Consider the following 13,171-nt stretch of genomic DNA (forward strand, 5'->3'; position numbering starts at 1 on the left):
TTTTCTGTTTGTTTGCACTGATCACTGAGGAAGGCTTTCTTATCTCTCCTTGCTATTCTTTGGAACTCTGCATTTAAATGGTTATATCTTTCCTTTTTTCCTTTCCCTTAACTTCTCTTCTTTTCTCAGCTATTTATAAAGCCTCCTGAGACAACAGTTTTGCCTTTTTGCATTTCTTTTTCTTGGGAATGGTCTCGATCACTGCTTCCAGTACAATGTCGTGAACCTCTGCCCATGGTTCTTCAGGTACTCTATCAGATTTAATCCCTAGAATCTATTTGTCCCTTCCACTGTATAACTGTAAGGGATTTGATTTATGCCATACCTGAATGGTTTAGTGGTTTTCCCTAGTTTCTTCAATTTAAGTCTGAATTTGGAAATAAGGAGTTCATGATCCGAGCCACAGTCAGCTACTGGTCTTGTTTTTGCTGACTGTATAGAGCTTCTTCATCTTTGGCTGCAAAGAATATAATCAATCTGATTTCGGTATTGACCATCTGATGATGTCCATGTGTAGAGTCTTCTCTTGTGTTGTTGGAAGAGGGTGTTTGCTATGACCAATGCGTTCTCTTGGCAAAACTCTATTAGCCTTTTACCTGCTTTGTTTTGTACTACAAGGCCACATTTGCCTGTTACTCCAGGTATCTCTTGACTTCCTACTTTTGCATTCCATTCCCCTATAAAGAAAAGGACATCTCTTTTGGGTGTAAGTTCTAGAAGTTCTTGTAGGTCTTCATAGGACCATTCAACTTCAGCTTCTTCAGCATTACTGGTTGGGACATAGACTTGGATTACTGTGACTTGGATTACTGTAACACTGAATGGTTTGCCTTGGAAATGAAAAGAGATCATTCTGTCGTTTTTGAGATCGCATCCAGGTACTCATTTTGGACTGTTTTGTTGACTATGATGTCTACTGTTTCTTCTAAGGGATTCTTGCCCACAGTAGTATATATAATGATCATCTGAGTTAAATTCACCCATAGTCCATTTTAGTTCACTGATTCTTAAAATGTCAGTGTTCACTCTTGCCATCTCCTGTTTGACCACTGCCAATTTGCCTTGATTCATGGACCTAACACTCCAGGTTCCTATGCAATATTGCTCTTTACAGCATCAAACTTTACTTCCATCACCAGTCACATCTACAACTGGGTGTTGTTTTTGCTTTGGCTCCGTCTCTTCATTCTTTCTGCCTTGCCTACTTCACCCTATTTATCTTTAACATCCCCAATCCAACGTCAAGCCCTCAGGCTTTTCTTGAGCCCCTACACTATGTCAAAGTCACCTCTTAAATACTGTCATATTTCTGCATAGTTGCTTAAGAATGTACACTTTATCATTAGACAGTGCTTGTTGTGGATTTCTTTATTAATGTCATATTTCCTGTTTAGACAAGCCACATCAGGGCAATATTTGCTTATATTTTGTGCCCAGAGTCCAGCAATTGCCACATAGTCAATAAATACCTGATGAAGGAAGTAAACTTCCATTCATTGGTCAACTCCCAGGGGTCCATTCCCACTTTAGTGAAACTGCTGGCACCAAACTCCTCCAATGACATTTTAAATTGCCAAAAACTTTGGCTTTACATTTAATCCATATTCTACTTGACATCTGAATACTGGCAATAAGTGGTGGTTCCAATGAAGCTTCTCTCATAAAACTTGGAAATAAGATTGCCTTCCAAGGGTTAAGCTAGTTAAAAGCCACAGGTAGTGCAATTCTGTGGGAATCTGGTAATCATCAAAACTCAAACCAGTGTGCCCTGGGTAAAACTGTTACCTAAACTCTCTATGCTGGCTGCAGGACAGGCCAATGAATCTAAAATAAATAAATGGCAGGTTCTTTTATAGATCAGAGATTAGGGGAGGTGAGGAAGCAAAGTAAAAAGGCCATTCATTACTCTTGCAAATATCTCCTAGAATGGCAAGGCTCAGGAAGGGGATGTGTTAATTTCCTTCATCCTGCCATCTACATGTGGACAGGCTTCTGGAAGAAGGCACTTCACCAGTCAGGCAGATGGGCAGGATTCTCTGAGGTAGGTCATTGTATATGATTATCATAACAAAAGCAACAAAAAGCAAGTCAAAGAAACAGTTCTAACATGGAGTCAAAATTGGCTTTTGCTCTCAACAGAACCTCTGGCAGGAAAAATTGCACTGGGGTTGCAACTTCAAAGACAAAAGGTACACTTCTTTTGGGGAAAGAAAATGGGGATTGTCAGGCAAGGGAGTAGTTAAAATAATACAGTTCAAGATGCTGGGCCTGAGCCCACTCTTCTACAAGGATATCTACTGAGATTGACTTAAGCTGGTCCAGCTGAGAAACTTCCCAAGATCAACTAAATATTTGCTCTCATTTCACACTCACAGAGAAGGCAAGGGCACCCCACTCCAGTACTCTTGCCTGGAAAATCCTATGTACAGAGGAGCCTGGTAGGCTGCAGTCTATGGGGTCGCTAAGAGTCAGACAACTGAAGCGACTTAGCAGCTGAAGTCTGCTACGTCTATGACTGAAGCAGTAGCAGCATACTCACAAAGGAACTTATTGAAAACTTGCCTTTCCTCTATGCAGACCTACAAGGAGAAGCCAAGAATCACTTTGGGAATATGAGGTGCCTAAAGGCCAATACTCGTATGAAGAAGAGAAAGTGTGGACACAAATAACCATGTTCGTAAACAACAGTGACATATAATGTTACTTGACATTTCTCCCACTTTTCCCAGTAAAGAGTGTGTGAGTTTGTCCTTCTGTAATCTTTTTTTAACCCTGCTGACTGTTACAGGGCTTGTCCCATCACAGTAACAAGAATTATAGGATTTAGGGCTGTGCAGCTTGCAATTAAGAAGCAGCATGATGGAATTAATAGAGAACACTGTTGTGATGACTTGGATAAAGTACAGAGGGGGAAGAGGGCAAGTTATGTTGTTAAAAATCTTACCCTGTTCTGTTAATGTTCCAGCTACTGTGAACCCAAAAGCCATTTTCTCCCTCTTTTGACTCCCTGTATAAATTCCTCTTGGGCTTCCCATGGGGCTCAGTGGTAAAGAATTTGTCTGCCAATGCAGGAGATGCAGATTGGATAACTGGGTTGAGAAGATTCCTTGGATAAGGAAACGGCAACCGCTCCAGTATTCTTGCCTGGAGAATTCCATTGACAGAGGAGCCTGGTGGGCTACAGTCCATGGTGTAGCAAAGAGTCAGACATGACTTAGCAACTGAGCACAGGGAGAATGGAGAATGCACAAGTCAGGCTAACTTAACTAAAATTTTTATTGAGCAACTAAAATTTTATTTTTATTGAGTTGACATTGTGGTATATATCTGTCAATGTATTTATGAGATAAAATCTAGTAGACACGTATATAGAAAATCAGTATCTGTAACCTTAAAGAGAATCTTGTCCAGAAAGATAGTGATACTCACAAGGGTAAATTTTAATTTCTGAAGGGCAATTTTGACAATGTAGAATTTACAAAGACCAATGCCCCATTGTGGGGACTGTCTGGGAGACCATACTTCCCAAAATAATGTTCCTTTTGCATCATCAACCATGTACCTTAATGTTTAAAATTATACAGTGATCACCAATTCCCTGTTTCTCAGAACTTTTCTTCCCTTGACCTCTAAGAAACCACTCTTTCTCTTACTTGTCTGGTCATTCCTTCTTAACCTCCTTTGTTGAATTTTTAAAAAATATTTATATTTATTTATTTGGCTGTACTGGGTCTTAGTTGCAGCATGTGGGATCTGGTTCCCTGACTAGGTATTAAACCTGGGCCCCCTGCATTGAGAGCATGGAGTCTTAGCCACTGGACCATCAGGAAAGTCCCTCCTTTGTTGAGTCTTTATCTGCCTCTTAATGTGGGGATTTTAACAATTCTGTCCTTGGATACCCTTCTCTTCTAGTTTTACTCATTCTGAGAAATCATTTCCACCCTCATGGCTTCAATAGTCATATATACATTTTAGATCAGTGCTGCCCAGGAGAACTTTATGTAATGATGGAAGTATTGTGTATACGAGGAAGTCAACAGAGTAGCCACTAGCCATACATGAATGATGAGCCTTTGAACTGTTACTAGCACAACTAAGGAAGTGAATCGTCAATTTAATTTAATTGGCTACAAGGATTAGAATTATTGAGAAACCTTAGCAACAGAGATTCTCATTAAATCTGGGGCAAAGTCAAAGAATTGATGTTTAACCAAAGCTCCCCCTTGTGATTCTGATGCATACATGCACAAAAGATTTTTCAGTCTTGGAACTTGGTATATAAAAATTTTTAAAAGATCAGGGGTCTTTTTGCATTTTAGGTGCCCTAGTTCAAGAGTTTGTAGGAGTGAGTAAAGGAGGTAAGATGTTAAATCCAATCCACTCCTCACGCAGCTGAGTGAAGTCTGTCTACCTGCATCACTGCTGGTGTTGTATCAAATATCAAGAACAGAATACATTTTAAAATTGAAGTATAGTTGATTTTCAACATTGTGGTAGTTTCAGGTGTACAGCAAAGTGGTATATCTATATGTTCATTCATGTATATACATATATATGTTCCTTTTCAGATTCTTTTCCACTGTAGGTTACTACAAGACATTGAATATAGTTCACTGTAGTATATAGTATGTCCTAATTGTTTATCTGTTTTACATATAGTAGTATGTATCTGTTAATCCCAAACTGGTAATTTATTCCTATTCCCTTTACCTTTTGGTAACAATAAATTTCCTGTCTGTAACTCTGTTTTTATTTTGTAAATAAGTTCATTTGTATCATGTTAGATTCCACATATAAATGATATTATATGATATGAACAGAATACATTTTTAATGAAAGGGAAAGACTGGAAGATCAACTCAGGGAAACCAAATGAGATACAGAATGCCAGAAACCCTGAGTATAAATGGTGATGTCTGTGAACAAAATTCAGGGAACATACCTGACTAGGTCAGGTAACTGTAAAAAGCAAAGTTTCAACAACTTGACTGTTGGAAGTAGGACTTAGAAAGTGGGGGATACCATCTCTCTAGGGATTCAGTAAGACAAGAGAACTTTATATGAACTAGAAAGGCTGGAATAGGAAATTCTTGAATGAATCAAAAAGAATGAGGAACAGTGGGGTCTGGAAGAAACTTTTAAAACTTTAGGCATTGCCTTATTATATATCCTATTTCAGAGCAAATTAACTTTCTTTGCCAAGAATATTGATGAAAAGTATATTTTAATGCCAGGCCACAGTTACCAGTTTAAAAAAAAGAAAGAAAGAAAGAAAAGAAAAGAAAAAAGGGGCAAAATACTAGTGTAGTTGAATGGAAAAGTCCGAAGCTTTAACTGAGATTTGAATCCTGGCTCTTCAACTTACTGACCATGTGACCTTGGGCAAGTACTTCAAGCCTGTTTTTTTCTTTCACTGTAGACTATATCCATAATCTCTGAATCATGGCTTTAATACTGAATAACATAGAAATCACTTACAGAACCTGGCACACAGTAGGCATTCATATACTCCCTGCCTTTTCCCACAGTATTCTTAACATATATCTCTCACAGATAATCCATGATGGAGTAAGTTGATTCCAACCCACACAGAGACAGTCTTAGGGATTGAGAGTGAATTCCTATCATGATGAAAAGCCCGCTTCCCATCTAGACTGATATTGTGTCCCAGGTCCGGTAGACCAACTGAGGTTTCATATACCAAAATTTGAACAGCTACCATCTCTGTAAAGAGATAGCTAGAAGAGCAGATGACAGCAGGAACTTTCACATTTACTTTATATAACTATGCAGTGTAAAAAGTTTTTAAACATGCATTGCATAAATTAAAATCAAATCATTGCTTCACTCACAAACTGATTAGAGAAGAGTGGGGATCCCAAGGATGGAGTTTTTGGAGAAATTACTTCCTTTCATTAACACTCTAGGAATGAGAGAGACCTGGTGGAATAAAGTGACAGTAGGAGGGAAGCTTCTGTTGGGTGCCTTCCAGCCAGTCTCCATTGTCAGCATTTATTAATAGTTTTCATTTTCTCCTGATAAAATCTCCAAAGATTTCCCAGAGGTTACTTGTGTCCTTAAGTCTCTTTTAAAAAGAAGTTATCCCTCATTTTTTCAGTCTGCAAAACTGCCAAGTGAGCCTGCAGTAAGTGAGGAGAACTCTTACAGGTAGCAGTGTTGGTTGTCCTACCTGCATATGTCAAACACTCTCAATGCAGTGACATAAGCTGTGAGTACAAAGAGGGGGAGTCTCGGCCTATGACAAAAGAAGGGTAGAAAAAAAAACGTTATGATAGAGACAGTGCCAGGGCAAGTGAAAGCAGACAGGTGCTGGGTGACTGTACCTCACTGGGGAAAAGAACACAGACAAAAAAGGCCCTAAGAAGTAGATGGGTAAAAGGTCAGCACGTCTTTACTATGCACAAACTTGGCAGGAAGAGCACAAGATGCAACCAGCTGCTTCAGTCATTTTCTTGAAATCTTCTTTAAAATGTCCAGAAAAGTGGAAAACCAAGCACTAGAAAAAATTCTAGAAAGATTGCATTGTGGTATCTACATAAAAGACACCTGCAACCATATATATCACTAATTTTTGGATTACTAGAGAGGTTAAAGCAGCAATAACATTTTTTTTAATTAAAAAAAGGCATTTTGATGTTCTAAATGTTTAAGTTTTATATAAAATGATCAATACTGACTTCTGTCAAGTGTATAAAAAGTCTATTGGGATTGACATATACATACTAGTATATATAAAATAGATAACTAATAAGGACCTACTATATAGCACAGGGAACTCTACTCAATATAATGCCTATATGGGAAAAGAATCTTAAAAAGAATGGATATAGATGTATATGTATAACTGAATCACTTGGCTATACACCAGAAGCTAACACAATGCTGTAACACAATGCTGTAATCAACTATACTCCAACTATTTTTTTTTAAACTCTAGCTACATGTATTTAAATACTTATTCTAATAATTAGTTGATAGAATTTAAGAAAAGGCACATTAATGATATTCTCACCTCATTTTCTCATGGCACCCCACTCCAGTACTCTTGCCTGGAAGATCCCATGGATGGAGGAGCCTGGTAGGCTGCAGCCCACGGGGTCGCTGAGAGTCGGACACGACTGAGCGACTTCACTTTCACTTTTCACTTTCACGCATTGGAGAAGGACATGGCAACCCACTCCAGTATTCTTGCCTGGAGAATCCCAGGGACGGGGGAGCCTGGTGGGCTGCCGTCTATGGGGTCGCACAGAGTCGGACACGACTGAAGTGACTTAGCAGCAGCAGCAGCACCTCATTTTCTCAATCACACAGACCCAGAAAGCTTAGAGGATTTCTGAAGTCAGTTCCGTCAGATACCATTAGAACTGGGACTAGAATCCAAACCTTTTGGGTCCTAATCCCATGTTGTTACCACATGGCTAAAGATTAAGAACAAATCTTTACAAACTTGTGCCACTGAAAACTTTATTTTTTAGTTTTATGGAATATAAATAGCCTTTTCTCTTTAAGCTGGTATTTCAAAAGGAAATTTCTAAGAGGCTTCTTGCTGACCACCCCCAAAGCCATCAGATACACGTTCATATCCAGTTCAGATTCTTTTGCATAGTCTATCCATTATCTGAGTACCAAAAATAAAGACCTTTCCATCTCCCAAATTCCAGACTGCTCACTTAGTTCTAGCCTTCCCAGTGTTCCAAATCTGGTCTACTTGAACGGTAAGTATTTTCTAACCTGCATTCATGGCTTTGGGCATTCCCAGTATTCATCCATTGTAAGCTGATCTGCTGTTACCCATTGTCTCTGTAGAAAGATCTAAAACTACTCTTCTTTCTGAGGGGACGGATGGAAGACTTGGAAGACTTCATTCAGTCAAGTTCTCTTACTCAGTGGTTTTCCCAGTTGCCAAATGCCTTCCATGTGACCCTGAATGAGAAACTGATAAATTGGAATGAGGCTCAAGACATCTTCCCTCTCCTCTTATCAGCTGTAAAGCTAGAATAGAAACTGTATGATGGGTACCAGAAATTCACTCAATCGCATAAATGTCTCATCCAAAAATAAAAGCCAAATACACATTTCTTTGTTTCTTGCATATATTTACAATATAAATACTAATTTGTCTTCAAAGTACATATTCTTTTAACAATTTGCAAAAATTATTTAGAACGGGACAGCGATTTAAGGTAAATCCTCTGTAGTAGTGATTAAGGAAAATATAGAACTGTTTTGGGGATAAGAGATTTTAGAAGGAATATGAATGGGCATGATGATCTGAAGTTGCAAAGGGAATGTGAAGCAGCTTAGTCCGCATTGCACTGCCAAGACAGCATGTTACAGGACTACTGTGTGAGACAGCAATCGGGACAAGGTGTTGTAAAAACTAAACCTGGGAGATATAAAAAGTACACATGCTTGCATAGTGCGTTAATCTTAAAGAAGCTCAACATTTCATTCTCATTTTCAATAACTTAAATGAATAGTACTTAAAACACATCACGCAAAATTAAAAGACTTGTGCATATATTTCAGATTTCAACAGTAATGTCAAAAATACACAGTATGATTTTACATAGGATTTGTGCTACATTAGAACACTAGAGACAAACATCACTTGAGTATTAAGGAAAACATTAAATATTAAATAACTGAGAAATAAAAAGTGTAAACACTAATCTAATTGTGGGGGGGAGGGGATTTGCTATTGCAACACGTCCAATGAAGTGGTTTCAACAGTACAAAAAGGATTAGGACATGAGTGTTTCCAGTCTACTTGGAATATGTAGAGCTCATTCCAGGAATCCTTTGATTAAAAACTGGTCCAGGAAAACAGGAGAAGATCCACTCCCCTGCTTGTTAATTTGGTACACTCCTTTCTATGCTAATTTTTACTTTCAAACTTGGGTACTGGGCAAATACTTTAAGCTGTCACTCTTTATCAACATCTTGGTGAAAACTGAGGGTTTGTTGGCGATTCAGTGTAAGATTTGAGTTCATATGCAGCACCGCTATCAACTTCCATTGACTTTCTAGAGAACAGGAGCCGTACATCTCTATGGAGGTAGATCTTTCCAGATTTAGAACTCTGGAACCTAAACAAAGAAACAACAAAAAGATGCTTCATTTCAGGAAATAAGTGTTTAAAACAAACAGACCTGAGTAAGTTTTGAGTTTGAAAGTTTTAAAAGTTTTGAAAGCAGGAAGAATCAGTCTTGTTACAGTATTAACAGTCCCTCTTTAACAAAATATCTGACATCTTATATTGCCAAAGCAAGTGCTGCTATGTTAAATGCTTCCCCTTCACTATTCCGTACACTGTTCACACTCCCTTTCCCCTCTTACAATAATAGAGGTGCTTTCGGTAAATCTGGGTTTCACATACAATCCTACTTTATATTCCTGACACCAAAGCACATGGACCTTTTCTCATCTACAGCATTAAGTTTCAGTTCATGTCAGCCCGTTATACTACATTTGGGCATCCTCTAGTTCATACAAAGAATGACCCATTTCACACAACCTGCCCTCCTACAATTTTGACTACAATAAAATGGATTCCACACTTGGAAAGTTACCACAGAAAACTATATCAAGCTTTGAGGACAACCACAGGATGAGAAAGGACTGCTACTGTCCGTAGTGGCTAGCAAAGCCTAATCATCAATAGAAATCAAGAGGAGAAAGTTAGCAGTGAAATGAAAATGGTTATCAAAGCTGTATATGGAACTGTTTCTGTCTTCTGCTAACATCTATAGCATACTACAGGGATTGGAGGCTTTAATCACATAAATCTATCTGGCAGATTATGGGTATGTCAGACATACTCTTTAGTGCTAATTTTTGTGGTTTTCCCTTTGTATAGTAGAAATATCTGGGGCTATGGATGACATTCCCAAATTAGCTGAAAAATCTGGTGGTCAGTTGTATACATTAAAGCAGACCTCAGGCTGGCTCACTCTCATTCTTTCTGAAGTTTTTCACCTTTTCAATCTGAAAAAGAACATGGTGAACTTTGGGAATTACACCATACTTCCTAAAGTAGTTTCTTTACAGCATTTAAGGTATCTAATTGTTGGTTACATATGGCTAAGGTTGTTGCAACAGATTAAAGAAAAGGCTGGTACCTTCTCCTGATGAATGGGGCTTCTTGGAGTAAGAAGTTAAGATGAATTATTGTCACTGATGTGATCAGTCTCCTCACTGATTGAGTTATGGACAAAAGACTATTGAGCTTTCTGCTAAGCAACAGACTTGCTCATGGAACCTAACAACTGCACTAGGATATCAGGGCTACACGGGTTACCCCTGGAAGTATGAACTTCAAGAGCAAACAAATGGTTTCTTACAACCTAGAGCTATGAGCTGGGTAGTAAAAGTTTGAGGAAAACATCTTTCTGACAGAATAACCAGAATATAAGCTGTATGAGAACAGAGATTTTTGTCACTGCTGCTTCCCTACAGTCTAGAAGCATGCCTGACACATCAATATTTTTTGAATGAATGAATGAATAAATGAAGGTTAAGAATTTCCCTGTCCAACTCAGAAGCCACAAGCACCTACTGAGCACTTGAAATGTGGCTAGTTCAAATTGAGGACAGCAAATGAACATAAATATCTCACTGATAATTTTTATGTATATTACATTTCAAATTATAACACTTAAATGTGTTCAGTTAAATAAAACATATTAATCCTCTACTACCTATTACTTTTATTAATGTGGCTACTAGAAAATATAGAACTATTTATATGGGTCATATTACACTTCTATTGGGCAGCATTGCTTCAGAAAACTGTTTCACTGCCCCTCCAGATATATTAGCATTTTTTCCCTATAAAATATTTTACATTACACAGCTAACAATAAAAACTCCCTTAAGTCAACAAGTAATAATGACTGCAGAAAAATATGCCATGTGCTTTCTGCATCCTGGCATATCATAAAGAGTGTCCAAGTTAAGCAAATTCCAAGGGGCAGTTGTCTAGTTAGAGAGAGAGTTTTTTAAAATAAAGTAAAAATTTTAGAATTTTCTTCTGAAGTAACATATTTTCATATTCATTTAGAACATTACCTCAGATGTATGAGGTAGCGTAATAACCGTTCTTCTGTATGTCGGATGTTCTCTTTATTAACACTTCTTTTCATTTCTTGTTTAACAGGTACAGAAAAAGTTCTTTGTCGTAGGAATGTCTGATGATTGGCTGGCATATCTCGCAAGTCATATATCACAACAAACATCTTCACCACAGTCTTATTAGGATTAAATAAGGTCTGAAGAAACAATATAAAAATTATTTTTTAAAAACAATGATTTGTTGATTTGTCTTACAGTGATTATGCCAACAGTAAAATAGGCTTTGTAATAATAAATTAATCCCAGTGGATATAATTCAGTTTGAAGGAATAAAGCTAATAAAATTTCAGAAGTTTATGAAATGATATTCAGTATTTTTAATGGTTCAATTTATTTTTTATTTACAGAAATAAGAGATCCTGTAATAAATCAAAATCTTTTAGTCACAAATCTCTTATTAATAATAGACAATATACAACTTTCACTCTTGTTCATTTATTAAGAAATAGTTCTATTAAACTATTAAATACAGCATCACTGAATTAAAACATTCCAGTTCATATATTTCAAATATTATTTTATTAAAATTAACTGCAAGATGTTCAAAATAAAATTTCAGCTTTCCTCACATTTTAAGTGAATAAATAGAATTTTTTTTAAATAAAAAGTTTGGTAAAGCTAGACTTTGATGTTTTAGTTACATACAGTTATTATAAAATTTAAAATATGTTCTCAAAAAAGAAATTTTTGTTTGGAAATTTTTCCAAGTTTAGAAAATAAAGTTCATTATTATTAGTTACAAAGTACACTAAGTAATAATTTATATTCTTACAGTTGGACTCATTTCAGAAACTTCAATGACACTAGACTTTTTTTTTTTTACCACCATCAATATCATAATAGACCAAAATTAAATTCAATCGCTATTTGGCCATGAATAACTGAAGGAATATTATTTTTTTTAAGTACTAATTTTTAAACAAAATTTCAAGCTGCTGATTTGACTTTAACCAAATTACCAACACATCAATAGGTAACTTGGTGCCCATGCTTTCAGAAGCTCATCCGTGGCACTGGACATCACTCACTGAATCAAAATGAGAAATATATCAATATTATGATCCAATTTTTGAAATCTAGTGAGTCTTAAAATTAAGGCTAATATATTTAACAACTACAACAACTAGTAAGCCAGAAGTTCAAGCCATGTTTATACATAATTAAACTTACATAAGGAATGAAAGACATACCCAAGTTTCAGATTTAAAATAGCCAGCAGAGTTGGCAGTCTTCAAACAAGGGGTAAATGTGCTGCCTCTGGGTTTATGCCTCATTATTATGACAACTGATAGCTAGTTTTCCAGTAACCCACACTTTCACAAGAGCTACATAGCCAGAGGCAAGAGATCAGAAGATGATCACTCTTTTAGTTCAAGAAATCCATTCACATAAAAATCTTACTTTAAAATGTGATGATTTTTCCTAAGTTATATATATGTATACATACTCCAATATAAACATGCATATAAATTGCTTAGTACTGTTTCATTTCTGTGTGACACAAAATAAACCGATGTACAGACTCTGCCCTACTAGAACAATGGGGATGCATAAAAGCGGCCTGACAAAGACCTGATCACACCGCAGCCAAAAGTCACAGAAAAGCTGGCTGAAGTAGACCAGATCCTTAGCGTGAGGAACTCAGCTCGGCTCTTTTTTTTTTTAATTTCAGCTTTTCTGAGGTACAGTTGACAAATACAGCTAGACTCTTTTGAAGAGTTACAAGAGTCAATACTGTAATAGACTTTAGAATCACAGGATTATCCTGGGTCTGACTTGGAGATGGACTGAATCACAAACGGGCCTTGATATAAAATTACTCTTCTAAGAGCTGTGGATCAAAGATGATGAAGGATTACTGCACTGGGCTAGAAGAGTTCTCCTAAGGCAAAACTAGATCAACATCTAGGCCAAAAGGAAAGAGGCATTCTTTACCCTGATGTCTGCAGGACTTCATTTCTGCTTTGTGTAACCATCTCATTAAATCAATTTTAGAAATTATTATAGTAGGGATAAT

The 13,171-nt window shown here is 36.9% G+C and overlaps 1 protein-coding gene across 6 annotated transcripts in view; it reads right to left on the reverse strand.

The window, feature by feature from the left end:
* Nucleotides 1-8,519: 8,519 nt before the first annotated feature.
* The window catches only part of FAM214A (family with sequence similarity 214 member A), an 84,453-nt gene continuing 79,801 nt past the window's right edge, over nt 8,520-13,171 (reverse strand). For all 6 annotated transcript variants that reach the window (XR_005718696.1, XR_005718695.1, XM_040226550.1 and 3 more), the window contains 2 exons: nt 11,092-11,291; nt 8,520-9,110 (listed from right to left, as the gene is read on the reverse strand). Coding sequence is in view for 4 of the 6 variants with exons in the window: in XM_040226550.1 (XP_040082484.1) it covers nt 8,957-9,110; nt 11,092-11,291 (354 nt within the window). In the remaining 2 variants the exon portion in view is untranslated. The remainder of the gene's footprint in view (nt 9,111-11,091; nt 11,292-13,171) is intronic.

The sequence above is a fragment of the Oryx dammah genome, unplaced genomic scaffold (genome assembly GCF_014754425.2).
Source record: "Oryx dammah isolate SB20612 unplaced genomic scaffold, SCBI_Odam_1.1 HiC_scaffold_26, whole genome shotgun sequence".
In the NCBI taxonomy this organism is placed as follows: domain Eukaryota; kingdom Metazoa; phylum Chordata; class Mammalia; order Artiodactyla; family Bovidae; genus Oryx; species Oryx dammah.